The sequence below is a fragment of the Marmota monax genome, unplaced genomic scaffold (assembly GCF_021218885.2).
Source record: "Marmota monax isolate L192 unplaced genomic scaffold, Marmota_monax_Labrador192_F-V1.1 WCK01_AAM20220418_F8-fsc00083, whole genome shotgun sequence".
Taxonomy (NCBI): domain Eukaryota; kingdom Metazoa; phylum Chordata; class Mammalia; order Rodentia; family Sciuridae; genus Marmota; species Marmota monax.
Window position 1 is genome coordinate 7,606,510 of NW_026692848.1, and position 26,878 is coordinate 7,633,387.

A 26,878-nucleotide genomic window follows, 5' to 3' on the forward strand; every position below is an offset into this window, starting at 1 on the left:
TGAACCTCTTTGGCCGCATCTACAGCCAAGGACCAGCCATGTGAGTGTGCCATCCTGGATGTCCTGCATAGTCCAGCCTTCGGGTGGCTGGAACCCCAAGCCATATCTGACCGTGACTTTCAACTGCAAGAGACATTGAATGAGAAGCTGAGCTCACAGGATCCCAAATGTTTTGCAAGATTGCCAGTGTAACCTTTTGACCCGTCTGCAAGAGTCACAGTGCATATCCACAGCGACACTGATGAGGCAGAGAAAGAGGGACTCCAGCGCCAAGCACGGAGGGCAGCCTGTCCTCAGCGGAGCCTTTGTTAACAAATGCTTTGCTACTAGGAGATTGTGTTCCCCACACAACCATGAAATGCTAAGGAGTCAAGTGTCGAAAAGAAAAGAAGCCTCCAGTTGTGGGACCAAGGGACCTGCTCCCCTCCTCCTTTCTTCACTCCCACCGCCCTCCTCACCCTGATTCAGTGGCCTGAAAACCTGGGCATGAGCATCGTAAGACTGGACAGGTTGACGTGGGGCCCTCCCAGGGACAGCTTACACAGACAGCCCTCGGCTTGCGATGGCTCCCCTCGTGACTTCTCGACTGTACCCCGTCTCCTTCAGGACAAACTGTCCTTGGAATTTTGAATTTGGATCCTTCCCCAGGCTGGTGACATACAGTCCCACCCTCTCTCCAGATGCTGGACAGTGGCAGAGAGCCACGGCTCCCGGTCAGCCACGTGACCACAAGGGCAATGACTGAGACTCCAGGGTGCTGTTTCGCCAGGCTGTGATGCTCAGTATTTGGGTGGAGTAAATGCAATTTTGACTCAGGGTAGTTTCGATTTACAATGGGATCATCAGATGTAGCCCCATTAGAAGTCAAGGAATGCTTATAATTTTAGAAGGGTTGAGTTAAAAACACAAAATTTAACCTAAAGAAATGATTTTCCTCATGGTAAAATTGTAGGAATCCCATAAGGCACCTCCCAGATGTGTTTTTTTTTTTTTAGATAAACATGACAGTAAGGTATGTTTTGACATGTTATACAAACGCGGGATGCAACCCATTGCAATTCTGATCCCATTCTTGGGGTTGGACGTGATGTGGAGTTACGCTGGTCGTGTGTTCACATGTGAGCATAGGAAAGTTATTTCCAGGTGCTCTTTAAACAACTCCATGAAGGCAACTGACCAGTCTGTCCCCATCCCAGCTGGGCACTGGGGACTGTTGGGCACAGAGAATGGGAAGAATGGCATAGGACAGCTGTAGCTCTGCAGTGGCTCATGTCAGTGCCAACAGTGTTGTCTACAGAGAGACAACTGGTACATTTGAGGCAGGTGAAAGGGTCAAAGTGGACAGGCAGGAGACCTGGGCTCCTTCGAGGTCAGTTTCGGTGTCACGGGGCTGAGAACCTACAGACACAGCCAGGCCTCATCGAGATCAGGACAACTGCTGTGTAAACAGAGAAAAACAAAAAAAAAAGAAAAAACTGATAGTGAGACGCCTACTGCCTGGTACCCAGACTCCCACCAAAAAAGGCGCGGTAACCTGATTGAACCAAAGAGAACATGAAGAGCTTGTGGACACTGAACGCCTTGCCCAGGACTGGACAGGGGTTAGCTCCCTTTGCCCTGTAGGTCCAGAGAAACCCTAGACCACAGCCACTCTCTGGCATCCCTCTCCTGGGAGCCCTCCTCTCTGGGAGCTCTGCTTTCTTCCCATTACTCAATGACTCCTCTTACTTTGCTCTTGTGGTTTAGAAGTGGGGTCCCCCAGAAGCTCAGGTGGTTAATCCCCAATGGGATTAACTGGGTGGTGACTGGAGGCAGGTGGGGTGTGGCTGAAGGAGGTGGGAACTGGGGACACGGCTTTGGGGTATGTTTTGTATCTGGAGAGTAGAGACCCCTCTCTGCTTCCTGAGCATCATTTGAGCTGCTTCCCTCTGCCACACTTTTCCGCCATCATGTCCTGCCTCACCTGGAGCCTGCTGACTTGGATTGAGACCTCTGAAGCCCTGAGCCCTTAAACGAACTTTTCAGCCTCTACAATTGTTCTGGTCTGATCTTTTAGTTACAGCAGCGAAAACATTTGCTCTCCCCGTTGTATGGGTGGATTTCATTCTTCAAATTCGTGTAGCAGGGAGAAGGTAGTCCCAGCCACCCTGCTTCCCCAAAACCCTGGCCTTCCCGGCCTGGACTAAAGTTGATGGTGCAGGACGGAGAGGGAAGAGTGGTGTCAGGAAGTCAGTGTGTGTGTGTGTGTGGGGGGGACACCTAGCCAGGAACATGCGGGCTCCCCCCCAGCGTGCGAGCTCCCCTCTGCAGAGAGATGCAGCTGTCACGTGGGAGTGGGGACCTGTGGAAAGTTCTTCCACTTGCTTCTGATTCCCTTGTGTAAAGGGAACAAGTCATCAGCTGGGAGAGGAAGGGGAAGAGATGTGGAGGGTCTGTGGTTGACAAGGAACTCAGCTTCTAGAAGGCTCTTCCGAGTCACTGATGCTTGAACTGGGTGTAGATGAGTAAACGGAGTTTGCTAGATGTAAATTAAAAAGAAGGGGAAAGGGGGAACCAGTCTATGCAAAGGACAGAGTCCTGCTTTGGTGACAGAGTAACCGGTGCTGTTTACTGAGGAAGGAACATGGCACCGTGGTGGGGGGACAGACGGGTTATATCTGAAGCACTCGCAGGGCAGCAGGGAAGATGTCCATTCGGTGGTTGGACACACACAGCTGGAGCCCAGCAAAGAGTTCTGCCCAGGAAACATAGATTTGAGGGTCATTGAATCTGTGTTCAGAAGAAGGGCAGAGGCCAGCGAGCAAATCATGGAGAACATGGCAGGTGGAGGGAGGAGCAGGACGAGAGCCAGGAAAGAGAAGGGGAGATTCCAAATCAGTAGGGTAGGATTCAAAATGAGAGCTAGAAGAAAAGAAGCCAACTAGAACCCAAGAGAAGCCATGTGTTCAAGAGTGTGGTCATCTGAGTCAAATGCTACGATAGGCTAAGGAAAAAAAATGGTTTGAAAGTGGACTGTCCCCTCCCAAACGCATGTTGTGATATGGTTCCATTGGGGTGGGGTTGGGAGGCCAGGCCTGGAAGAGGTGACTAAGTCATTAGGAGGGATTAGCTCTCCCTCATGGGAGTGGGTTTATTGTCCTGCAAGTGGGCCGACCTTCATGCTCGGTCTCTTCTGCAGGTGCCTGCCTGCCCTTCCACTTTTCTGCCTTGTTTGGACAAACCAGGAGGTTCTCACTAGATGTAGCAACCTGATCTGGGACTTCCTCACCTCCAAGAACATGACCTCAAATAAACTTCTTTCCTTCATAAATTACCCAGACTCAGGTGCTCTGTGATAGCAATGTGACGCATACTAAGACAACATTAGATATGGCAGGTGTGAAAGCCACTCATTTCCCTGCTGGGCCAAGTTCACTGTGACAGTCAGGTGGCAATTTGGAAGCTGGGATGTGAAGCGTGAATTGTGATAAAGTAAGGAAGGTGAGCAAGGAGGAACCTTTCCATAAGGTAATCTGGAAGGGAGGAGAAAGATAGGATGAAAGAGGGATAGGGTGCTAGGAGCAAGCAATGGCTTTGTCTTTTGATTATTTAAGATGGGAACTGTTAGAACCTGTTTAAATGTGGAAGAGAAGCACCCCAGAGAGAGGAGCAGTGGATTCAATCCCACCGCAAGTCAGGAGCGCAGCCCACGGCAGGTGCAGGGCTGCAGCAGAGAGCTGAGTCCCCGACTCAGGAAGAAGCTGGGCTTCCAGGGGAGGAGAGAGAAGGAGCAACTCAACGCCAATGTGGCGGCTGAGGGAAGGACCGAGGGGGAGCCTGCTGTGGGACGGCCGGGGAGAGCCCCACTGAGGTGACACGCGGCCAGAGGCTGGGCACGGTTTTCTGGGTGGGAGGAAACGTCGATGCACAGCGCCCAGAAGCAGCAGCATCTTGGCATCTCTGAAGACTGGCAAAGAAATCAGGGGCTGCAGGAGAGAGCCAAGGGCCAGCGCAGGGGCACCCAAGACTCAGACGGGGGCCAGCACCCGTGGAAGTGTGGGGACCGCCGCGAGGACTTCAGTTTGAATTCTTGAAAAAAAAACAAAAGACTTGGTGGTGATTCAGGAGCATTCTTGCCGGGGAGGCAGGCGGGCAGGAAGGGGCAAGCGTGACTGAGGTCACGGCAAACGTGGGGAGGGTCTGAGGCCACTGCCTGTGGCCTTTCTTCTCCATAGTCTGTGACACAGGTTATGAGGAGCAGGTGACAGGGATCCATGCCCCTGAGGGGAAGGCTCCGGATGCAGAGGTGGAGGGGGGGGGAGTTGGGAAGAGCAGCCCCCGTGAGGACCCGGTCTGTAGGAGCCCACCTCTGATGGGCCCTGGGACTTCCTCACCCCAGTAGGCAGCCTGGCTTGGAGCTGAGGTAACGGGGCAGGGTGCAGGACATAGAGCCGGGGGCAGGGAATTGAGGAGCAGAGTGAGGGAGTGACAGGGACAGGGACAGGGACCCCAGAGCACTGAGTGGGAGGGAGAGGAATGATTCAGAGACGCGGTGGACTCAGGATCGGGAGGAGAGGGCTCAGTGGTGTAGGGACCCCAGGCAGCAGGAGTAGAAGGTCAGGACCAGCTGCAGAGGGTGAGACTTGCAGCCGCTCTGAGGAGAGGAGCCGGGGGCCTGAGCTGACCAGAGGCGGGCCCCATGGAGGACTCTCCTGGAGATAAGGAATGAGAGCAGCTGGGAGAGGGCCAGAGGGTGGGGCGGGAGACAGCCTGGGAGCCCTGTTCCAAAGGACATGAAGAGCGCAGTGGCAGAAGGTCAGGGAGAACCCCAACAGAGAGAGATGAGGCAGAGGTGGCCAGGACAGCACGCACATCCAGGACCAGCCACTCAGCAGAGGGCCCAGAGAGCGGATTTGCCGTGTGCTTGCCACCCTCCATCTTACCTGTCTTCAAATCCCGCCCGCCTTCAAGAACCCAAAGATCACTTCAGGGGGACATTCGTTTTTCACTACAAAAGATGCGACTTGGCTGGGGATGTGACTCAATGGTGGACCCTTGCCCAGCAGGCTTGAGGGACCGTAACCAAAATAAAAATTAAAAAAATAAGACATCTGGCTCCTTCTTGCCCCTCACCACCGTTGCCCCCGGCGCTCTCCACACAGGTGTCTGTGTGCGGCTTGGAGCTGCAGCTGGGTGGGGGGCGTTCTCTCTTGTGGCAGAGGACAGGGCCTTCTGCTTGCCTGTCTTTGCCTTGTTCACATTTTGGGGTTTTGCAGGACACTTGGGGCATGAATGCTGCCATCCTTTTCCCTTGGTTAAGGACAGGTGTCACCTCTGAAAAATCTCCCTCACTCCCCAAAATTCTCAGAAATGGACCTAGTAACCTATGACGACTGAAGCTAATTGTCTAAATGCCCCAAGGGTATGAATTATCTAGGCTTCTCTCTGTATTTGCAAATTTTCTTGAATCTTGTTTTAGTTTTAGTTAAATAAGGATACTTAGGGGGTGGGTTTGGGTGAAGAGTGAGAGGGATTTGTCTTTACAACACAACCAGACGCCAAATCCTACTTCTTTGTAAGTCATCACCCTTAAGAAGTTTAGAATAGTCTTCATGTTCATAATCGAACTCAATTTCCCCACTTTATTTGCAAGAAAGCAATAGATGGAGGCTTCAGTTCGTTCACCGTATTTTCCTTGGGTACAAATCTAGAACCCCTTGTCTCGAACAGTCTTGGGTTCCTCTTGGAGACAGAGATCCATGGTATGGTTTAAAGTGTGTCCCAAACTCGGTGGCCATTCTGTGGCACTATGGGGTGGTGGTGGAACCTCTAGGTGGTGGCACTTATGAGAGGAAGTTAGGTCATGGGGGCATGTCCCTGGCAGGCTCCTGGAGCCCCAGCCCCTTCCTCTTTGTTTCCCAGCTGCCCTGAGATGAACAGGCCTCCTCCACCATGCTCCGGCCATGATGCCCTGGGCCACCACAGTCCAAAGGACGGGGGCCAAGCACTGTGGACTGAAACCTCTAACCCATGAACCAAGGGGTGTCTCCCCCTGTAAGTCCATTGCCTCAGGTACTTTTCACAACAAAAAAATCTGAGGAGCACAGCCCCCTGGGCACGGGATGAGGTTGATCCCCGTCTCTAGCCCAGAGCCCAGCACTCAGCACCGGGGAAACAGAGGGAAACCACTCTGATCCCCAGATCCTGTTCTTCCCCAGGGAAGAGGCTCTGTTTTCCACCAAAAACAAGATCGTTCTAAATGTCGCTGCTCCAGGCCCCATCTGGGCTCCTGACAGCAAGCTGCCTGCTTTCTGAGTCACATGTCGTCACCCACCGAAAAGCCTCCCGCACCCAGCTTGGCTGGCAGCGAGGTCCCAGCTCGGTGGGAGAGACTCACACATCTCCCCCAGCAAAGCTGTCCCCGTGCGTAAGGGTGACGGTTGTTTCTGAGGACAGGGACGGAGGGAACAGGCAGCAGGAGAGAGCCATCATCTCCTCCTGGTTCTCCGGCCCTTTGAAGGACAAAGATTTAACAAATATCAGTGGACTTCTGGTGGACTTGAACATTTTGCTCACATGAAGATTCACACGAGGCATGGCCATTTCCAAGGGGAATTAACAATGCACGCAACCCTAGCCAAGGAAGGTTTCCCACTAACACGCGGGACCAGCTGCCTGGGGACAGCAACTCTGGGCAGGCGGGAGGCAGAGCTTGCCCTGGGCCCGAGCTGAGTAGAGATGCTGGAGGAGCCGTGCGAAGATCTGTCTTGAGGAAGAACCTCCAGATCCCTCCAGGTGTGGCTGCCTCCCTGACAGCCCTGCGGCTCAGCCCCCTTCCAGGAACCATGAACGAAATGCCTCAAGAAGGGAGGCATCAAGCTGCAGAGACCTGCCCAGGCTGAGGTGAGGTCTGTGTGGCTACCAGTAACCCACCCTGGAGGGGGGTCTTCAGAACACAGCCGGCCTCGTGAGCTTGTGTCTGAGGAAGTTCACGTGCCAGCAGAGCAGTGCCAGCCCCGAGTCACGAGTCACGGCAGCCAGGGATTCACCCCGAGAAAGGAGGCTGCAGGGAACTCCCCCGGGTGGGCAAGTGCCTGTCTTCACAGCTGACACCAGGCTCCTAAGGTGCCACGCCACGAGAAACTGCACACTGTGAGCCAAAAGGCCTTCGCCCATCTACACCCAACATTTTAAAAGATGTGACAATATCTGGGCAAGATAGAGCTGCGCGCGTGCCCTTTACCAGGCAGAAATGAGCGCTTCATCTCCCACTTGAAGGCGTGAGGAGGGGATTTATTGAACATTTGACCACGTGCCAGGTCTTGACATAACTCCACTTCACCCTCACAGCAACCCTGGGAGTCTGGACAGCCTCTGTGATTATTTCATAAGTGAGGGAGGGAGGGAGGCGCAGGCAGGTCAGAGCACCCGCCTGATGCCATGGGTGCAGATGGCAGAGTCAGGCTAAGCCCTGGTTCTTCCCTCCACGCTGCACACTTTGTTGTGGTCCCTCTCCTGGTCACAGCTATGGAGTAGCTTTTGTGAATCACAATAAAACGCCACCAGAAGAGCCACCAAGAGCACAGAGGGGATTGTTACGTACAGAAGTGACAGAGGCCTGACGCGGACTCAGGCTTTTCCAGTGGAGACAGGACAAGAGCAGACTCTCACGGCTGTCGGCATCTCATGCACAGGAAAAGGGCATCCTTCTGGGATCAGGAGTTTAAACACGCTTAAGTCAGTCACCTGTGCTCCACCACCTCTGTCTACACTTCTGTCCTCCTCAGGCCTCAGACGACCGTCTCGATGGAGATGGTGTGGCCATTGCCCTCCTGGCGCCGAGGCTGCATTTCATCTTTGAAAGCCCTGGTCAGAACCACTTTTAAGGACTCCTTGAACCGCTTCTTCTTGCTGCTGCCCACAAAGAAGTAAATGAAAGGGTTGGCGCTACTGTTGATGGTGGAGAAGAGCAGAGAGAGGTTGTGCAGGTTCCCGAACGTGGACCAGTACTCATAGTACAGCAGGTAGAGGACTCTCATGGGCACGGCGAAGATGAGGAATATGATGATGGTGACCATGATGACCATGTACAGCTTCGAGGAGTGCGACGTCCACGTGTTCTTTCGGATCTTCACCACCAAGATGGTGCTGGACACCAGCATAAGGGGAATGAAGACCAAGAAGCTCAGAACGGCTATGAAGATGATGACCGCCCTGCAGTCACTTCGGGAGTGACCCTCTTCGCTGTCGATGCACATGACATATTCCGTGGTGGTCACCAAGCAAGAAAGCGCCCACAGGAGGGCGCAGACCAATGCCGACTGGTGCTTGGGACGGTGGCATCGGTACCAGATGGGGTAGAGGACTGAAAGGCATCTCTCCACACTGATGGCCGTCAGCAAATAGAGGCCCGTGTTGTAGCCAAACAGGAAAGTCACCGATAACGTGACAATCGTGTAGTAGTGGCCAGAAGAGAGCTCATAGTCTAAAGCATAGTCGATGGACAGGATGAAAATACAGAAGAGCAGGGAGATGTCTGCGATGGACAGGTGGGTGATGTAGACCGTGAAGGGGCTTCTCCTCATCCGGAAGCAGAGGAACGAGAGGAGAATTCCATTTCCCACCAGCCCCAGCGGGGAAATGCCCATGATGATCCAGTGCACCACTGGGATGTGCGGACGCGGACTCCCCACGGAGGCGTTCCCGCTGCTCGAGGCATTCAGGGACGCTTCCGCGACAGTCGGGGTCACGTTGGACCCATCCATAAGGAGACCTCGGCAGGGTGCTTCAGGTGACGGTCTGTGAACAAGCCAGACAAACAAACAGTGAAAAGTGGTGCATTGAAATAAAAGGGAGATTTCTGCTGTGAATCATGACCTCCAGGTTACTTTTAAGAAGTTCAATGGACTGTGTGGCTCTCTAATGATGATAAGATGAGACATTCGTCAAGAGAAAGAACTGATTTGGTGATGTTTCTGATCCCCGGTCGCCCCTCATCCTTGGTTACCATCTGCCTGTGGCTCAGGGCCAAGTTCTAGTTGGTGAGCTGGGTGCTTGCCTCCCAGTGGTATGATCCAGAAGCCCAGGAGGCCCTGTCCTACTGCACCTCCCCACTCACGCGTCCCTCTGCCATGCAGGTGGGATTCAGGAAATTCCTTCCAGTGGGGCAGGTTCTCCTTCATAATTAGAAGACAAAGACCCCCCATAACTTCAGGAACCCAGAACAAGGACCAGAACTCACTCTACCATGAAGTTAGAAGTTTGCAACTGTGCTCCTCAAATTCACCCGTCGAACAAGTACTCAGTGCCAGGTGCTGTTCTAGGCACCGGGACACAGCAGTGCATGGAACAGAACACACACCAGCCTCTTGGAGTTTAAATTCCAGTGGGAAGGCTGTCAATAGCCAAAGATCAACCACAACGTAAACAAGTTGATGTCTGAGCATAACAGGTGCTGTGGCGGAAAGCAGAGCTGAGCTGGAGAAGGGCAGGCTGGGGTTTCTATTTTGCCTGGAGTAATGGGAAAGATGCCACTCATAAGGTCACTCTTGGGCAAAGACAAGAAGGAGGTAGCTATCCAGCCCTGCAGATACTGGGGAAGAGCTTTCTAGGCAGAAGGATCAGCAAGTACAAAGGCCTGGAAGCAGGAATGAGCTGGATGTTTGTAAAGAACAGGAAGAAGACCAGTATGGCCCAAACAGCATGAGCAGGGGCAGAATCTGGCAGTCAGGCAGGACAGACAGGTGACGGGGCCAGATCCAGCATAGTGCAATAGCTATTGCAAGGATTTCACTCTCACTCCCAGTGAAATTAGAAGCCACCAGAAGGTTCTGAGAGGAGTGACTAACAGGACTCAAGAGTCAACAGCCTCTGTGTTCAGATTAGACTCCAAGGGCTGCACAGCAGGAAGAGAGAGGCCAAATTGGGGCTTTTGCATCAGCCCAGACAGAGAGGACAGTGACATGGACTAGACCATAGACAGCAATACCTGGATGGAGCCTGGATACAACTGGTAGAAAGAGAGGATAAGTGTCTAGCCATTTGTTGAATGGACCAGTCAGCAGTGGAGCAAGTTGGAGGCTTCTGGAGCTTGAGAGCCTAGGAGACCACCAGTGGGGACATCCAGTGGAGTTCCAGGAGCTGGGGACAGTTGTATGCAGGGATCTAAATGTGGGTGCTGTGTGCAAATAGGCGGAACTTGGAATCCTGAGGTCAGATGGGTACACCTGCAAAGCACCAGTCACTGAAAAGGGGAAGAGGTCTAAGGACTGAATCTTGGCACGTTTCAAAGTTTAGAGGAGAGGAGAAGGAAGAAGCAATGGAAACCGAGAGGGCTCCATCAGGCTGAGTGTCCTGAGAAGGGAGGGTGCATCCAGGGGGCAGCCAAGTGTTCAAGGCAAAGGGAGTGGAATCAACTGAAGCTTCAGCGGATCCTACTGGAAGCTCAAGTGAGATGAGAAGTGGAACTTCTCAGAGCAGAGTCGTTTCTGACCCTGATGGAAGCCGTTCTGGTAGAGAAGGGAAAGTAGCCCTGGCTAAAGTGGATTTAGAGAGAACGCGTCAGTGGAGACAGGGTATGGACAAGCCTCCCGGGGCTGGGGAGGGAGGGAGATTTGATAAGTTGAGAGGAATCACCCAGAAAGAAGCAATTGATGCTTCAGGAACGTGGGAGTCTAGAGCTTGGGGATCACTGGCCTGTGCTGGACGAGGAGCCCCATCAATTCGCGGTGACACAGAGCAGAGCTCTGGCCCAGATGCAGCCTGGTGGGTAGCTGTGATTGCAGAAGGGGTAGAAAGAAGTTAGATGTTCTCCCTGAAGACACAGGATCTCTTTTCTCAGCAAACTAAGGTCAAGGTCATCAGTCAAGGGCGAGGAGAGATTCAAGGTTTAAGAAGAGAGGGTGAGAGTGATGTGATCAAGTGAAAGAAAAGACCAGGAAAGAGACAAACAGCAGGATGGCAGGCAGGCCTCGGAGTCCACCAGCCCACGCTCGGGAGTTTGAAGGATGATAATCCAGCTCAGGTGTGCTGCGTCCAGCTACGGCCCCATTGTCCAGGTGCCAGGATGGACAAGGATCTACCCAAGGTTGGAAATATAGATTGGTACAACCGAGAGCAGGGCCCGTGGAATTGAAGTGCAGGGCAAGCGATGGCTATGACCGTGAGCTGGGAAACCAACAGGGTAAGGAGAAAAGTGAGACCAAGAGGAAGATGACAGCAGACAGCAGCGGTAGCATCAGAGGTAGATCCCAGCTGTCCAGGGATGTGGATGAGGGATACCACGGGCACTGGAGGGGCAGTAGGAGGTGGGGTGAAGAACAGCCTCTGTAACTGAGCCGGGTGGCGACGTTCTGGGGTTCTTGGTGTGAACAAGTGCAGGGCACAACCCGCCCAGGAAAGGCTGAGGGAGAGTGCAGGACGAGATTAGGTGGGGTCAGGACCTGCAGCCAGAGCTACCAACATAGACGACGAGATTGCTGAGAAGCAGTGCTGGAGCACAGGCATCCTGTAGGGAACCAGGCTGTGAGCCCAGCTCACAAAGGACCTGGGAGAGCCGCTCCGGAGGTCTGCAGGTGCCATGGCGAGACAGCTTAGGGGGGAGTTGATGGCGCATGCCTCAGAGCTGGGTGTTCTGCGGCTGCTGATGTTTGAGAGACGGAGGAGAGGAAAAGAATAATCTAGAATATTCAAAAAAGTCTAATCAGCTCTGTCCACTAGAAATGGAGCATGAGCCACACGGGTAACTGAACTTTTTCTAGTGGCCACATTAAAAAGGCAGGTGGCTCTGATATAAGAGGGGTGACTCAAATTGGGGTTGGGAGGGAGAGCAAGGGAGGAAGCTTACCTCTAGATAGGGAATAGGGGTGGGAGGGAAAGGGAAGGAGAAGGGGAATAGCATGGATGGTGAAAGGAGACCCTCATCATTGTACAAAATACATGTATGAAGATGTGAATCTGGTGTCAACATCCTTATATAGAATCAGAGATATGATAAATTATGGCATACTGGTGTATTAAGAATTGTAATGCAGAATAAATAAATAAATAAATTTAAAAGGTTAAAAAAAAGGCAGGTGGAATGAGGGAGACCTGGGACAAGGGTGGGCATGCACGTAGCAGGAAGGTGCACCTCAGGGCCTTCAGGGCTTATGGGGCCAGGTCTTGAGGGATCAGTAGGAGACTATTAGCTGAGGGAGGGGGGAAAGGCATTGAAGGAAAGAGAAGAGCCCGGGCAGGGGCAGGGAGACGGGAGGGCACCGGGGAGACTGCACGGTGGGTGAGGTTCCACAGGGAAATGGACGGCCGGGCAGAGCACGTCGGCTTCTCCTGCTGACTGCTTATCCAACTCTGATGCTTTAAAAATTCTCAGGGGTTGTATATTAAACAAATCTAGGTCTCCAGCATTTAGGAAAGCCTTGGATGGGTTTTATTTAAATGAGCACATTGCTAAGAATTCACTGTTGCCGTCTTTCCCAGCCAAACTGACTTTTAGCCTCTACCGTGAAAAAACGGATGAGGAGAGGGGCCTGGAACCCAGCCAGCCCTGAGTGCCCGCCACTCCTGACCCTGTCCTCCCTGGCTCTCTTTGGTCATCTCCTGAGTTACTGGTCTCTGTGGGTGGATGCCTGGGATACTGGAGGTCCGGAAGGCTTAGGGGAGTAGGAGAGTAATTGCTGTCAGCTGACAATACCACCTGACTCAGAGGTTTTCACTTTCAACTCCCCAACAGCCAACAAAGACCACGGAGTGAGTGGAGTGAGAGCTCAGAAAGCAGTGAGGATAGCGGAAGCACTGGCACTGCAGGAGGTCATCAGGGCGACCTCCTGACTCCACGCCCACCCAGTTCTCTCTGGGCTCTGCCCAGACATGCACCCGTTTTTGAAAATACAGCAAATGTTTTTGCAGCGATGTGTGTTGACCTGGCAGGGACAGTGTCTGGTGTGAGGACAGCTCATCCTAACAGTCCCCACCGCCCCTGACCTGGTCAGTAACACAGTGACTGGAGCCTCAGCTGGGAGCAGAGTGCCAGAGGAGTGGAGCGGGCCGACATCGCCCTTGGAAGGCAGGGCTGGGGCACCTGGGAGGGTCTCATCTCCTCTCCTGCTGCTCACGGGGGGCACCTGCTGGGGAGAAAGAAGCCGGTGGAGCATCAGAGGACCACGGCAGGCTCAAGGCCACAGCACCCTTCCCTCCCCCCACTGTCCCTTGCTCCCAGCCAGGGAGGCTGGCAGGGAAGGCAGGGTTGCCCCCATTCTGCAGGGAAAACTACGGGTAATACCAAGGCCCGGCTCTGAGCTGCTGCCACGCACCCGGCTCCACATCCGCACCTGCTTTACTGTGCCTGGTGCTCCCAGGCCCACGGGGTGACAGTGTCCGGAAGCTCAAGTGGGTCCTAGGAGGAGACATGGCCTGACTCCCATCCAAAGAGGAGCCAGTCTCCCTCTCGAAGGAAAACAAGAAAGTCTGTGGGCCACGGGTCAAACCAAACCCCTCACTCCACAGATCGAGAAACAGAAGGCATAGAGTCGGCGTTTGTCACTGATGTGGGAAGCCCTGGGCGGGGACCCCAGTCCCACCCCTGACTCCCCCAGTGCTGCTCTGGGGCCTCCTGCCTTCACTACCGTGCCTCCCACGGCCCCTGTGCTTGGGTTTTGCAAGCTAGTCTGCCTCTGGTCCTTCCTACTTGGGGACCACAGGCCCACATTCCCTGAGGTGACGGGCGACTCTTCCTGAAGACTTAACTTCTAGTTGCAGCGGCGCGACCGGCCTCTGTGCGCTCTGCCCTTCAGGTCCACGGTGAGGTGGCCCATGGACTGATCAAACGCCCCCACCTGTGCAGGCTTAATCGTAAAGCAGCCTCTGTGCATTCACACATGCAGCTGCTACCTGGAGTCAGCTGATTCCCGTCTGGGACACTCCCTTTTAGTCTTTTTTCAATGTCTCACACGCCTTTTAAAAATTGAGACCAGTTTTTATAATCTGCTGGGGTCTCCTGCTTTTCCAGCCCATGTCATATTGGAACATTTTCCCCTGTCACCGTGCTCTCTAAAACATGGCTTCATCATCACTTTCACATGTACCAGGAGTTATGTTTACCTGATCTCCTGGCTTTGGACATAACAGTTGCATGGTTTTCCACCATTATTTTTAAGACAAAGCAGGGTACAGCGTCCCCTTATCCACAGGGGGTACGTTTCCAGAGTCCCAGGGGATGCCTAAAACCACGGACTATTCCACACCGATACACACTAGGTTTTGCCTTACATACATGCCTATGAGGAAGCTTAATTTGTGAGCTGAGCACAGGAAGTGATCAACATCACTGCAAATAAAAATAAAATGAAACAAGTTATTAAACATACTATAATAAATTTACCTAAAACCTATGAATCTTCTATTTCTGGAATTTTTCACCTACTATTTCCAGACTGGGATCGACTGTGGGCAACTGAGAGTAGAAGGGGAAGCCACGGGCAGAGGGCCACTGCAACGGGCTCTTGTGGGTACAAGTTTTGTGCACATCTCTCATTATTTCCCCAGAACATATTTCTGAAAATTGCAATTGCTGGGTCAAAAGATATATTTTTTGAGATTTAAAGTCATATTTAAAAATTATCTTTCAAAATCACCGTATCAATTATACCAACAGAAAGGCTTTCTTTTTCACAGTATATATGGCCCTCTATTCCCACAATACGTTCATTTGTTAGAATTTCTAAATTTGAAAGATGTTGAGAATGACCTCATTTTAATTTGCATGTATTTGCCTGTGAATGGTTTAGACATTCTATAATGTTAACATTTCCTTGTATTCTTCTTTAATGGATAATTTTTGCGCTTTTTATCCATGTTATTATTGAGTTGCAAGAATTCTTTGTAAATATAACACTTTTTGTTGTAAATTCTTTCCCCCCAGACACTGGAGTATTTTATAGAAAACATTGAGGGATGCCATTTGGAATTTTCTTAAAAACGCTACTTCACTATGAAGTCTGACTGACTTCTCTCGTTCACCTGGGTTTAGAGCTTGAAGAAATCATGTAGATCCTGCCGCCCACCCCCTTGACTTACAGGAGTGGAAATTAACTTGTGACCTGTCCCAGAACACAGGACTGGGTAGTAGCAGGCAGCGCCAGAGCCCAGAGTGCCCAGGTCCGTGCGGTCACTATTTCCACCCCACATGCCCACTCACTGTCGATAGTCCATTCATGTGTGAGGGGCACACACCCAATCATGCAGATGGTAGAGCTTTGGGGACTTTTAGTAATGGCCTGTATGTCACCAGAAGACACCATCATAACTTGATTGTCAGTAATGATCTTTATTAAAAGCCTCAAAGGAGGGACTTTTTCTTTAACAAAAGATGGATCTTATTTATTACAGGTTGGATCTTTATGAAGGCACCATCTATCCAATGCCAAACCCGTAACAGCAGCCTAACAAACAAGATGAGTTGTTTTCAGAAACACTGCCTCTGTCCCCACTTTATTCTGTGAAGTGAGGGACTCGGTCTTCACCACTATGAGCAAACACTTCTGAGGACAAAGAGTGACTGGCCTCAGCTTGTAGAATGATGATTGATGTCCAGGGGAAGTTCAGGTGTGTCCTTTCATCAGAACTAACGACAGAAATGAGCCAGCTCATTCAACAGCCAGTACTTGTCCCAAGTCCCCCAGAGGGAGTAGACCTTCTCTCACTCTCTACCTGCCACACACACGATGCAGCTGTGGGAGATGCGCCACCTCTCCTCACTTCTATCTCAGATGATGCTAGGGCCTGGACGCGCTCTCTTACCCTGAACTCCCCTTCTGCCTTCCTGCGGTCTTCTCTGTCTCTTTATTGAACCTCTTCTTAAAATGCTCCTGGGCCTCAGTGTCCCGCTGGGCTTTACTCTTGGGTCCCTTTCCTTCTTACACTAGGGGCTCCCTGGATGATATATACACCAATAAAATCTGAATTTACAGATCCTGTGCAGACCTCTCCCCAGATTATGAGACCCGTGTAACCAGCAGATCTGGACATCTCCAGCCTGGCCTTCCATGGGGCACTCCAACCCCGGCCAATCCCAAACAGAAACAGACCTTCCCTGCTGTTCTTACTTCCTCCGTTATGCTTAATATTCCAAGACAAAAAAGCTAGACATTTTACCAAGTGATAATCTTGGATGTCTACTGCATGAGTCCTTAGAATCAGCCATTTCTTTAAGGAGCCTGGTTCCTTTACAATAAAGCAGTGTGTTTAGAAGCCAAGGTCTAAGTGCTGAATGTGCTCATTGCTGTTGGGTGTCACTGTTCCCAGGCCATCTCAAAGGCAGGGCTAAGGAATACATATGTATTAGTACACAGATGCATAGTCATGCAGACACACAGAACTACAGATGTATATACATATTCTATGTTATACATAACTATACAAAACTATACACACCAACATCTCAATGTTTATCTAATACCACCAAGCTCATCCTCAACTTCTCCTTCTCCATCCATGTGTTTGTAACTTCCTCCCCTGACAGTGAGGCCCCTGGCTCCCATTGTCCTCCATGTATTTACTTCTGTGATCAGTCCCCTATGGGTCAACAACCTGTACCCCACTCCTGCCTACAAGACTCCTCACTTTGCTGGGATATTTCACTTCATGTCAGGCCACCACAGCCTTGGCCCCATGCACCAGAATACTCTCTGACCCAGCAGGAGCTCTGACACCCAGGTCCCCTCCACTTCCCATGCAGATGTTCTCCTGCCCTACCTCGAGTGACATCCCCTGCATTGTCACCATCCCCACTGCCTGGCTGGGCTACCTCACCTGCTCAGATGCCAGCAGCACCCAGCCACGACGCCTGGTCACAAGCCAGGCTGACCACCAGAGAAGGCAGTACTTAACACACGCCACCCAAAGAAATCAAAATAACCATAGGCAGTACCACATCTGGGTGCAAAAGAGGCTTCCCCTGCAAATCAATGGTCTTTTATTGCATCCTTAAAATATTGCAAATCAGCCAGATGCAGTGGCGCATGCCTGTCTGTGATCCCAGCAGCTCTAGAGGCTGAGACAGGAGTTTTGTGAGTTCAAAGCTAGCCTCAGCAATGGTGAGGCACTAAGCAACTCAGCAAGACCCTGTCTCTAAATAAAATACAAAATATTTTATTTATTTTATTTTGGGGGGGATGTGGCTCAGTGACTGAGTGCCCCCGGGTTCAATCCCTAGCACTCCCCCCCAAAATACTGCAAATCAGTCTTATAATCTGGAATCTAGTTTCTGCAGCGGCATAACTAACTCTTATTCATTAATTTGATGAACTGTTCTTTTTCCAGAGACATATTCATCACCCCCAAAATGTCTGACATCCTTGTTTTTAACTTGCTGGATGGAAGTAGCTGAATGTGAACCAAGTTCTAGTGTGTTTCCTAAGATGAATCATCTTTCTAGCTTGGAGATGTGGAATAAGCAACACCTGGCCTCACCCAAGCCCTGCAGATGCATGGTTCACCCAAGAAATTTTAGGCTTCAACAAGGGTCCCGTTCTCCTGAGTGACAGTGCTGGTGGGGAGCACACAGACCGTGCCTTACAACAGAGCCACTGTGACACATGAGGACAGACAGGGTGCACAGCAGCCAGTTCCCTTCTGCTTCCCCACCATTTGCCAACCAGAGCCTCTTCTCTTTCCAAGGAGACCAAAGTCCCTCTGCAAGGTTCCTCTGGGGCCTTTCACAATAACTGTGTGTATTTTCTGAAAGTCAACAGCCCCATTCCTGAGAATGGCCTCCATTCTCAGTAGTTTTGGCAAAGTGCAAAACAGATTTTCGAGAGGGGTTTTGACACTGTTTGAGTTACAATGCTGAGGCTGCTTCCTATCCTGCCTGTGTCTAGGGCTGCTGGGCCCAGGAGCCGTGCTTTTAAGCAAACTGACGCCAGAAGCAAGCTCTGGGACAAGCAGGATGGCCTCTCCGAACCTTGACTCCTTCTCATAATCAGTATTTGAATGTGCTTCTGGAAGCCTGGGTGTAAGAAATGTTAGAGGTTGAAAAGCTGGAGATTAAACAGCTCTTTGCCAAAGTCTCGTGGAAATGCCAAATTGAGATAAGGAATCCGCTCACGGGGAAAGCAGGCATGGCGGTTCCCATGGATGGTGAAGGGTGTGGGCTCGCAGAGCCATGCCGGGGCAGGTGCACCCACAGCGGGGCATTTACCTCTCAGTGAAGGTGAGAGGACACACGGATGGTGGGGCTGACGGGAAGGCGAGGAGAACCACACGGTGGGGAGGGGCGGGCGTAAATGCTGTGCCTTTCTGTGCTCAAGCTTCCTCTAGAGACCCAAGAAGCAGACATGCCAATCACTTGAGCAGTCCTCCATGGCCCCAGACGGCAGCCCACTACCCTGAGAGAGGGCAGAGTCGGTGGGTGAGAAAGGAAGGAAGGAAGGGAGGGAAGGAGGGAAGGAGGGAGGGAAAGAGAAAAGAGAAAGCCAGCAGAACTCAGGTTCCCCAGTGGGCAGCTGAAACCTCTGCTTATCCCCAGGCAACCACCAAGACAGCCTGACCCTGGGCTGCCCCTTCCAGGTGGGAGATCCCGAGGAAAGGACGAGTCCTCCCCTCCGTGTGTGTGCAGTAACCTGGGCAAACAGAAACCCATTTGTGAGATGGAATTTCCAGGGCAGGGAAGGTTGAGGACAGGAATGTGTGGCGGGAACATCTGTCCTGGTGTTCATGCGTCTCCCCCCCTTCCCAGCGCCAGAGCCATCTGCACACAGAAGCAGAGACTCCTGGCTCCCTTTCCAAGGGCTCAGCAGGACCAGCTGACAACACTGGTCTCAAAAGGGAGGGGACAGATTTGACCCCTCTGAGACATTTGTTTGCATGTCTGGAGATATTTGGGCTTGTCACAACTGAGAGGAGCATGCTAACTTCATCTAGTGGCTAAACATCTGATAAAGCACAGGACAGCTTCCACAACCCAGAATTCTCCCTCCCAAACTGTCTGCAGTACCAAGGCTGAACGACCCTGCTCCGGGGCAGGCTTGCTGTTGCCTGCTAACTGTTGCTCACAGAGCCCAACAACACCTGTACGTCCCAGCTTACCCCGCCCACCTGCCTGGGAAACGTTGCTCAGATATTCACAGCAAAGATTGAGACTGAGCAGGAGATTCTGTTTAGCAACACCTTGTCACCGCTGGGATGCATGTGACTTTTTAGGTCAAAAGCTAAGACTAACACCGGTGCTCACCAAGGAAAGGCAAAGAAAAAATTGATTCCGCTCACCTCAGTCATGCCCAGTGGCATCTAGTCAAGTGATTTCTCCATAGGAGTCAAATACAGTCACACCCCCGTGAGTCCCAAACTCCTGTATCCATCCTAAAACCAAAGGAAGCAACCTCGGCAACCTGCAAACTCACCCCCGGATCTCTGAATTGATCCTAAGATTCTTCCCTCCTCGTGAGTCAAAACAGCACAGAAGTTTTGACCCTGAAGTTGAGAAACAATGTCTGGGCACAATTCACCCAGCAGAGAAGCACGTTTTCCAGAATGAAGGCAGGAGGAGACAGAAGGCCTGCCAGCACACAGGGACAGCCCTCATCCAGCGCTGCAGAGGCATCAGCCCAGGAAGAGCTGCCCGGGCGGCTCCCCGAGAGGGAAGGTCTGACTCTGGTTGTCAAGGGCATCCAGAAAATCAAAAACTGGGGTGCACACTCACTGGTGTCCTTCACTCTGGAAGGGTCAGAGGTGACAACAGGGGCAGCGTCCCATCACATCCTGCGATGTCGATGCCCCACCAACCGACAGGGTCTCCGGTCCCAACATCCCCAAGGACGGCTGCAGCCTCCGGCTCTCAAGAAATCAGAGTTGCTCTCCGACTGCTGCGAGTCCTTGAGATGTGCCAAGCAGATGGTCCCACGCTTATCAGCAGAAGCCGAACATCAAATGGCATCATTCGGTGACACACTCAAGTGAAAATCTCCAGGCTGATCCAGAGTGGGAGTGCGCTGGGATGACACAAGGTGCTGAGCACCCTGTGCCGCTGTGGCCAGCCAGCCTGTGGAGACGCCCGCCGCTGTGCAGGAGAAGGGTGACCCAGAGAAATGCCACGTGGCTGGGCAAATCAGATAGAACCACTCAGTTTCCTAGCCCAGCCAGCCTGCGACTCGTCATGTGACCTCTGCTGAGCTCTTGAAGGCTCAGTCTCCTTAGCTGTAAAGTGGATCTAACAAAATTCCCTCCCGAGGTATAATGCCTGAGCGAGATGTGTGTCCAGGCTGCACAGAGGGAGGCACAAGGTCAACTAATTAGCTATCCTCCCCTTCCTACAAGCCATTTGCAGGGACTGTCATGCCCAATTTAGCACAGAAGTCCTTTTACTCCATGGCCCCTGTCCGCTTTCTCTCAAGGGACCCAGTGTAGAGCTGAGCAGGAGAATTCCATCCGGATCATTTGGATCTCAGGTAGCCAAGTCCTGCGGTAATGACCCCTGAGTCCAGTGAGATCAATTCGGAAGGAGTTCCGGAAGATGTGGGAAAGCAGACTTGGGTGGCATGTGCAACCTTGAAGCAAAATGCTCTACAGGAAGGTGACCTGGACTCTGGGGCCACCCCACCCCACCCCCTGCCACCACAGGGGAGGGGCAAGGGGAGAGAGGGTCCTTCCCTGCAGACTTTCAAACTGCAGCCCCGAAAGGAGGCAGGGGGTGGTGGCAAGTGCATTTGCATTACCTGGCTTTGATGTTCCAGGGGAGGAGAAGGTCCACCTCCTGAGAATTCACCTTGCCCAGAGGACAGTCAGAGGCTGTAAAGAAAACAAGGACGTCTGTCTGAAGCAAACTGCAAGGTAGAAAAGAAGGAGCTGTGGGACGGGATCCTTCTTGCCACCAAAGGGGACAGGCTGCTGAGAAGCCTCAAGGGAGAGGAGGGAGAAGCCAGGGGGAAGGGGTGGAACGCGCTCCCTGCCCCTCTGCCCATACTTGCTTCTTCTCAGCTCAGAGGCTGTCCAGATTTGGTGGACAGTTGTCCCTACAGGTGCTGCAAAACCCTGAGCAGAGTGACCAACTCGAAGAGAGTCTCCGACGTCATTATTTAAGTCAACAGAACAGAGGACCTCACCGATATGCTTTTTCCAGCTCATAACAGAACAGAGATGTCTGTCCACACTGCCAGAGGACAAGTTGCCCAACTCGGAAAATGACAATCACCATGCAAATGAGGAGCCAACCAGCAGGAAGCTGGGGTGGCCAGGTGAAGGGGCGTCTTACAGGGGGCTGGCCACGGGCTGCTGGCCAGGGGTCTGGAGAGGACGTCTCTCTTCCCCCAGAGTGGGTGGCAGGGGAAGGCACCAATTGTTTTGTGACTAATTGGCCCCACTAACAAAGCAGGAACTATGGCAGATGGAGCCGGGACTTTCATTTGTGGTAGATAATGATTTATACTTACAGAAAAGACAGCAACTCACAGTAAAAATAAAACTGCTTGCATTTAAGCCACAAATAGGTTGGCTATTTCTGTGCTTGGTTTGTCTTTGTGAGTAATCTTCTTGAGAGGTGGGGAGAGTTTGGGGGGAGGGAGGTGTAGCGAGAATGGGTAACAGGTTGGGCGCCGGGGTACACCCCTGTCATCCAAGTGGCTTGGGAGGCTGAGACAGGAGGATGGAAAAATTCAAGGCCAGTCTCAGCAACTTAGCAAGAACCTGTCTCAAAATAAAAAGTAAAAAAGACTGGGGATGGGCTTAGTGGTAAAGCACCCCTGGTTCAATCCCAGTACCAAAAATAAATAAAGAGAGAGAGAGAGAGAGAGAGAGAGAGAGAGAGAGAGAGAGAGAACACCAACTAAGTCTCAGGAAAAGAAGGGTCTGTGGCTCCCAACTTCCTATGTCGAAGTTCCAACTTGCATTTCATGAGACAAGTCACCTTTCCAAAGTTCTTTCTCTCCTTAGAGAAAGAACATCCCCCTCTCTCCCATCAAACAACAGAGAAACAGAAACAGGTAGAGGGGGCGGGGAAGGGGCTGTGGGAACAAGGGAGGAGGAAGCCTAACAACGGACCCACGAGGAGCTGAGCGGACCTGTGAGTGGGGGCCGTTCCTTGCTTCCACAGGGGCCCCAAAGCCTCCAGTTACCATGGGGCTTCCCAAGGTGCCAACCCCCGGGGCAGGCTGCAGGCGCTGAATTCCAGGTGTCGGGCCTATGATGAGGGGAAAACAGCCATGAAATGTTTTGCAAAGGCCCAGCACCCCCTTCAAGTTAGAAAGACGGAGGGGCGGGCCCAGTGCTCATCTCCATAGGAAGCTGGCTCTGGAGTCAGGTTTGCCAACGACACATAACTAAGCACAAGTTGTCTTGGTTCACCATTTGGGAGCAGAACAATTTCAGGTATGCTAGAAATTTGGACTTGCAAACTTGACTGGAGTGATGAGTGGTTCTGTGTCCCATCTGTTTGATTGACAGACTCTCAGAGCAGAACCCGTCCGCCCTCTGCCCTCTGGTCCTGCAGCAGAGTTCTTAGATCTCAGTGGCTAGATAAAAGTCCAAGATAAAACCCTGAGAACAAAACTCTCTCCGGCCAATCTGATCCCCTCAGCCTCTCTGATCCCCTCAGCCTCCGGAAATCTCTGGGCTTCCTGCCTATGCTGCCGGGGATTGGCTGGGGCTGTTCCAAGTTCTGATCTTTACCTTCAATGCACATTTCTTAAATGTCAAGTCTGAAGAGGTGGTGGCATCTCCTGTTTTCCTCCAGCTAGACGGGTCCATGAGGTGGGGCACAGCAAGAGCCTTCTGGACGGCAGAGCCACATCCATACATGGGGAAGACCCACCAGCACTGAGGGAAGCAGCCCTTCTGGCTAAACCCAGGACGGGTGCAAACAGACCACAGCCGCAGATTGCATTCAGATGGGGAGGGGCCAAGCTCCAGCCCTGAGTGTCCCCAGCCTCCCCCTGCACTCCAGGATTAGAATCTGCCCTCGAGGAGACTCTTCCCATCCAGCACAAGTGCCTTCAAGGAGCAAGAAGTAGACGTAAAGTGACCCAGAATGAGGTGAGCAGTCCTGACCACACAGCCCTCTGTGCTGAGGTCCCAGGAATATGCAGGAGTTCCTGTCCCCAACAGGAGGGCCTGAGACCCTGCCTGCCACCAGTACAGATCATTGCAGCTGACAGGCAAGGCCTCGCTGGCTCCACAAGGAAAACTCCCAAAGCAAGCATAATCAGAATAAATAAATGCCCTTTCTGAGTCCCCCAGAACCACCAGTGTCATGTCTGCAGGGCTGGCTAAAGTTTACAGCAGGAGAGAATAACTAGAAAGTTAACTGAGTGAGGTGTTGAGAAGCACCGCCCCGCACCATGGTGCCCGGTTGACAGGGAGAGTGTGAGTGGCTCCAGGGGAGCCAGGACAGGTGGGGAGCAGGGAAGGGCACCCCTCCCCCAGAGGGGATGTCTGGGTCTGCCCGAAAGGTCTGCAAACTCCAATGGTGTGGGAAAATACCCTCGCCACTGTAACCCCACTCGCTTCCTCTCCACCGAGGATCCTTGTGCAAAGAGCCCCGAGATGCAGAGGCCTGCACCCGTTGCCATGATCTCTCCAAAACAGACATCCCCTCAGGTAGTCTGCATTCAACTACAGGTGAGCCTATAGGAATGTCAAGGATAATTAATCCCCTACAATCAAATCTGAAGATTGCTTGTGCTTAATGTGACGTGTCTGTCCTGCCTCCATCTCAACACCATCTTGATTACTATGACTTACTATGGTAAGTCCCCCAAATTCCATTTTTTGCTCCCAGGCATTACATGAACATTTGTTAAGTGCTTGATCTCTTATCCCCATTTTGTGGATGAGGAAAGTGAGGCTTGCAGGGCTTAAATAACTTGCTGACTCCCATGATGGAGCAAAAGTAGAATAACTCCAAGTCTGAAATTCCCACCTTCATCTAGGACGTGAAAGTCGTAAACTATAATCTCTTCTCTATTTTCCACTCTTCTTCCTCTCGTTTTCTTGCCTTCATATATCCGGAACATCACACTAAACAGTGAAATTTTGTTCTTTATAGATATTTGGAAATAAGTACAGGGTGGGAGAGGCTCAAAAGTTTGTACTAATAGTTTATAAATTCCTAGTAGGGACTTCAGGACATCTGCAGCACTAACATCTCAGTGTGTGGATATACAGCTGATAATACACTCCCAAAGGATGCTTTATAGTGTCTATGTTTTGGGAAATAGAGTAGATGTCTGAAGCCTTAGCATTTATTAAAGGAGGATTTCAAGTTACAGTATTCTACTCTGCCTGACTTGAAGACTGATGATCAAGTAATCCAGATAGTGTGGTTTTGACAAAAGAACGAAGTAGAGTAATGAGTGCAATAATAGACTCACACATGTAGGACCAAATAATTTTCAAAAAGTTAAAAAAAAAGTGGGGGGAGAAAGAGCTATTCAATGAGGAAAATAAAGTCTATATAGAAAATGTAAATATTTACATAAAAAACTCAGTTCCAACCTCATATCATATAACAAATTTAAATTGAGATCATAGATCTAAACATATAAGCTAAAATTACAAGGTATATTAGTCCACTTTTCCATTGCTATAATGAAGTTAGGTACTTTATAAGAAAAAAGGCTTATTTATCTCACAGTTTGGGAAAACAAAACTTCAAGATCAGGAGGCCCATTCATTCGACCTCTCTCTGGTGAGACCCTAATGATGGATGGCATCAAGGCAGGAGAGCATGTGAGAAGGACCTCAGGTGAGACAGGTCAGAGAGAGATTCAGGTGTCAGGTTGAACAACATATTCTAGCAGAAACTACCCGGGATCCCATGAGAACTATGTTCATTTCTTCTGAGGACACACCCCCAATGACCTAACCACCTCCCAGCAAGCGCCACCTCTCAAAGATTCTGCCACTCAACATGGCCACCCCGAGGGCCCAGCTTCCCACACGTGAGCTCTTGGGGAACACATGGAAACCATATCCAGACCGTAGCAGAAAGCTTCTAGAGACTGCGTAAGACAACATCTTGTGGACTTTCTTAGGACACAGCGTTAATTCGGAAAGGAAGAAAGGAAGGAAAAGAGGGATTGAGGGAGAGAGAGAAAGAAAGGAAAGAAGTAAGGAAGGGGGGAGAGAAAAAAGAAAGGAAGAAAAACTGATAAAATGAACTCCTTCAAAATTAAAAACCTCTGCTCATCAAAGGCACAGTTAAAAAAAAAATTCCAGGCAAGCCACAGACTCAGAGAAAATGTTTTGTTTTTTTTTTAACTTTTTTCTTTTTATGATTTCCTCAATTGTTGGTATGATATCTCCCTCCCCCACGTCTTTCCATAAAGCTACAGACGTCACATATAAACACACAGTTTGGGGAGAAAGACTATGACACAGCTTATATTCTTGGGTACTTCCACCAGAGGACCAGTGAGTTAATTAAGGCATCTACATGCAGCAGAATTCCTTGATTTCTACTTTTGCATTGGAAGGGGAAAGAAAAATAACTTTCACTTAATCATAAAAGACATAGTTAACTGAAAGGATTTTATGATTTAGAATTTAAAGCAGATGCTCAAAGCTGTAGTTTCTTTCTTTACTTGGGGACATGGATCCTAAAACCTTAACATTTTATCAATCTTACCAAAAGAGATGGACTCTACGTTAACAGTAATGTTTGATGCCCTGGCTCTGATGCCAAGGACACCCAGTGCCTCCTCTGAGCAGGGTATCCACGCAGGCTGTGAGACTGGGCCTCTCAGAGAAAATTCTTACAACATTTCTGACAAAGGATTTATACACAGAATGTATAAAGACTCTCTTCAACTGGAGAAGAAAAAAAAACAGGACATTTGAAAGATGATTTGGTTTTTTGTTTTTTTTTTTTTTTTTTAGTTCTCGGCGGACACAACATCTTTGTTTGTATGTGGTGCTGAGGATCGAACCCGGGCCGCACGCATGCCAGGCGAGCGCACTACCACTTGAGCCACATCCCCAGCCCCTGATTTGGTTTTTAGAAATGGGCAAAAGTCTTGAACAAGTACTTTACAAGAGCAGACATACTATTGGCAATAAGCTCCTGAGAAAGTGCTCAACCTCATTAAACATCCCGGGACTACAGATTAAAAGCTATGAAATGCTATTCCATACCCATTAAAATGCAGGTGCAAAAGATTATGAACCAAAGGCTGTTCACACCCATATGTTGGTGAAGATGTGGATAATTAGAAATCTGAAGGTATTTCCTTAGCTCCCTGGTGTTGCACCATCACTTTGGAAAACTGAGTGGGAGTTCCTGAAACATGAGACAGACATCTGCCATGTGACCCTGAAATTTTACTCTTGGGTATTTATCTATGAAAAATTCAAACCTATATCCACATGAAGACTCAGATAAGAATGTTTATATAACCATCTTATTTATAAAAAAAACTGGAAACAGTGCAGATGTCCATCAGGAGCAAACTGGATCTACAAACCGAAGTATATTCATACAATGGAGTACTATTTAGTAATAAAAAGGAGGAACTTTTGTAACAACATGGATAAATTCCCAAATCATGGTGCTGAGTGACAGAAGTTACACACACACACACACACACACACACACACACACACAAAGATAGTTTGTAAAATTCTAGAAGAGGTGAAATTTGTCTATAGTAATAGAAACCTGATCATTTTCCACTGGAAATGGCAGGCTGGCTGGCAGGGGACACGAGGGCACTTTCAGAGGTGAGGATGTGACAGGTCTTGGTGGGGGTGTTGCCTGTATGGGTGTATGCATCTACCAAAATGGACCCAAGAGAATAATAAAAATTTGTGTATTTCACTACATATAAATTTGACTTCAATGAGAGTATTTCTTAGCTCAAAAAAAGTGTTATAGCTGAGTTTAGTCACTGGAATCTTCACACATTTTCCCCTCAGTGGC

At 50.6% G+C, this 26,878-nt stretch overlaps 1 protein-coding gene across 1 annotated transcript; it reads right to left on the reverse strand.

Moving 5' to 3' along the window:
• Positions 1-5,596: 5,596 nt before the first annotated feature.
• Positions 5,597-20,002, reverse strand: Mas1 (MAS1 proto-oncogene, G protein-coupled receptor). The gene is made up of 2 exons (XM_058580957.1): positions 19,673-20,002; positions 5,597-8,778 (listed from the first exon to the last, which is right to left on the reverse strand). The coding sequence occupies exon 2, from the start codon at positions 8,742-8,744 to the stop codon at positions 7,770-7,772; it is 975 nt and encodes a 324-aa protein (XP_058436940.1). The 5' UTR covers positions 8,745-8,778; positions 19,673-20,002; the 3' UTR covers positions 5,597-7,769.
• Positions 20,003-26,878: the final 6,876 nt, after the last annotated feature.

What these genes read in the sequence shown, in the direction of transcription:
- Mas1 (XM_058580957.1), bottom strand. Translation starts at nt 8,744, where the DNA reads ATGGATGGGTCCAACGTGACCCCGACTGTCGCGGAAGCGTCCCTGAAT.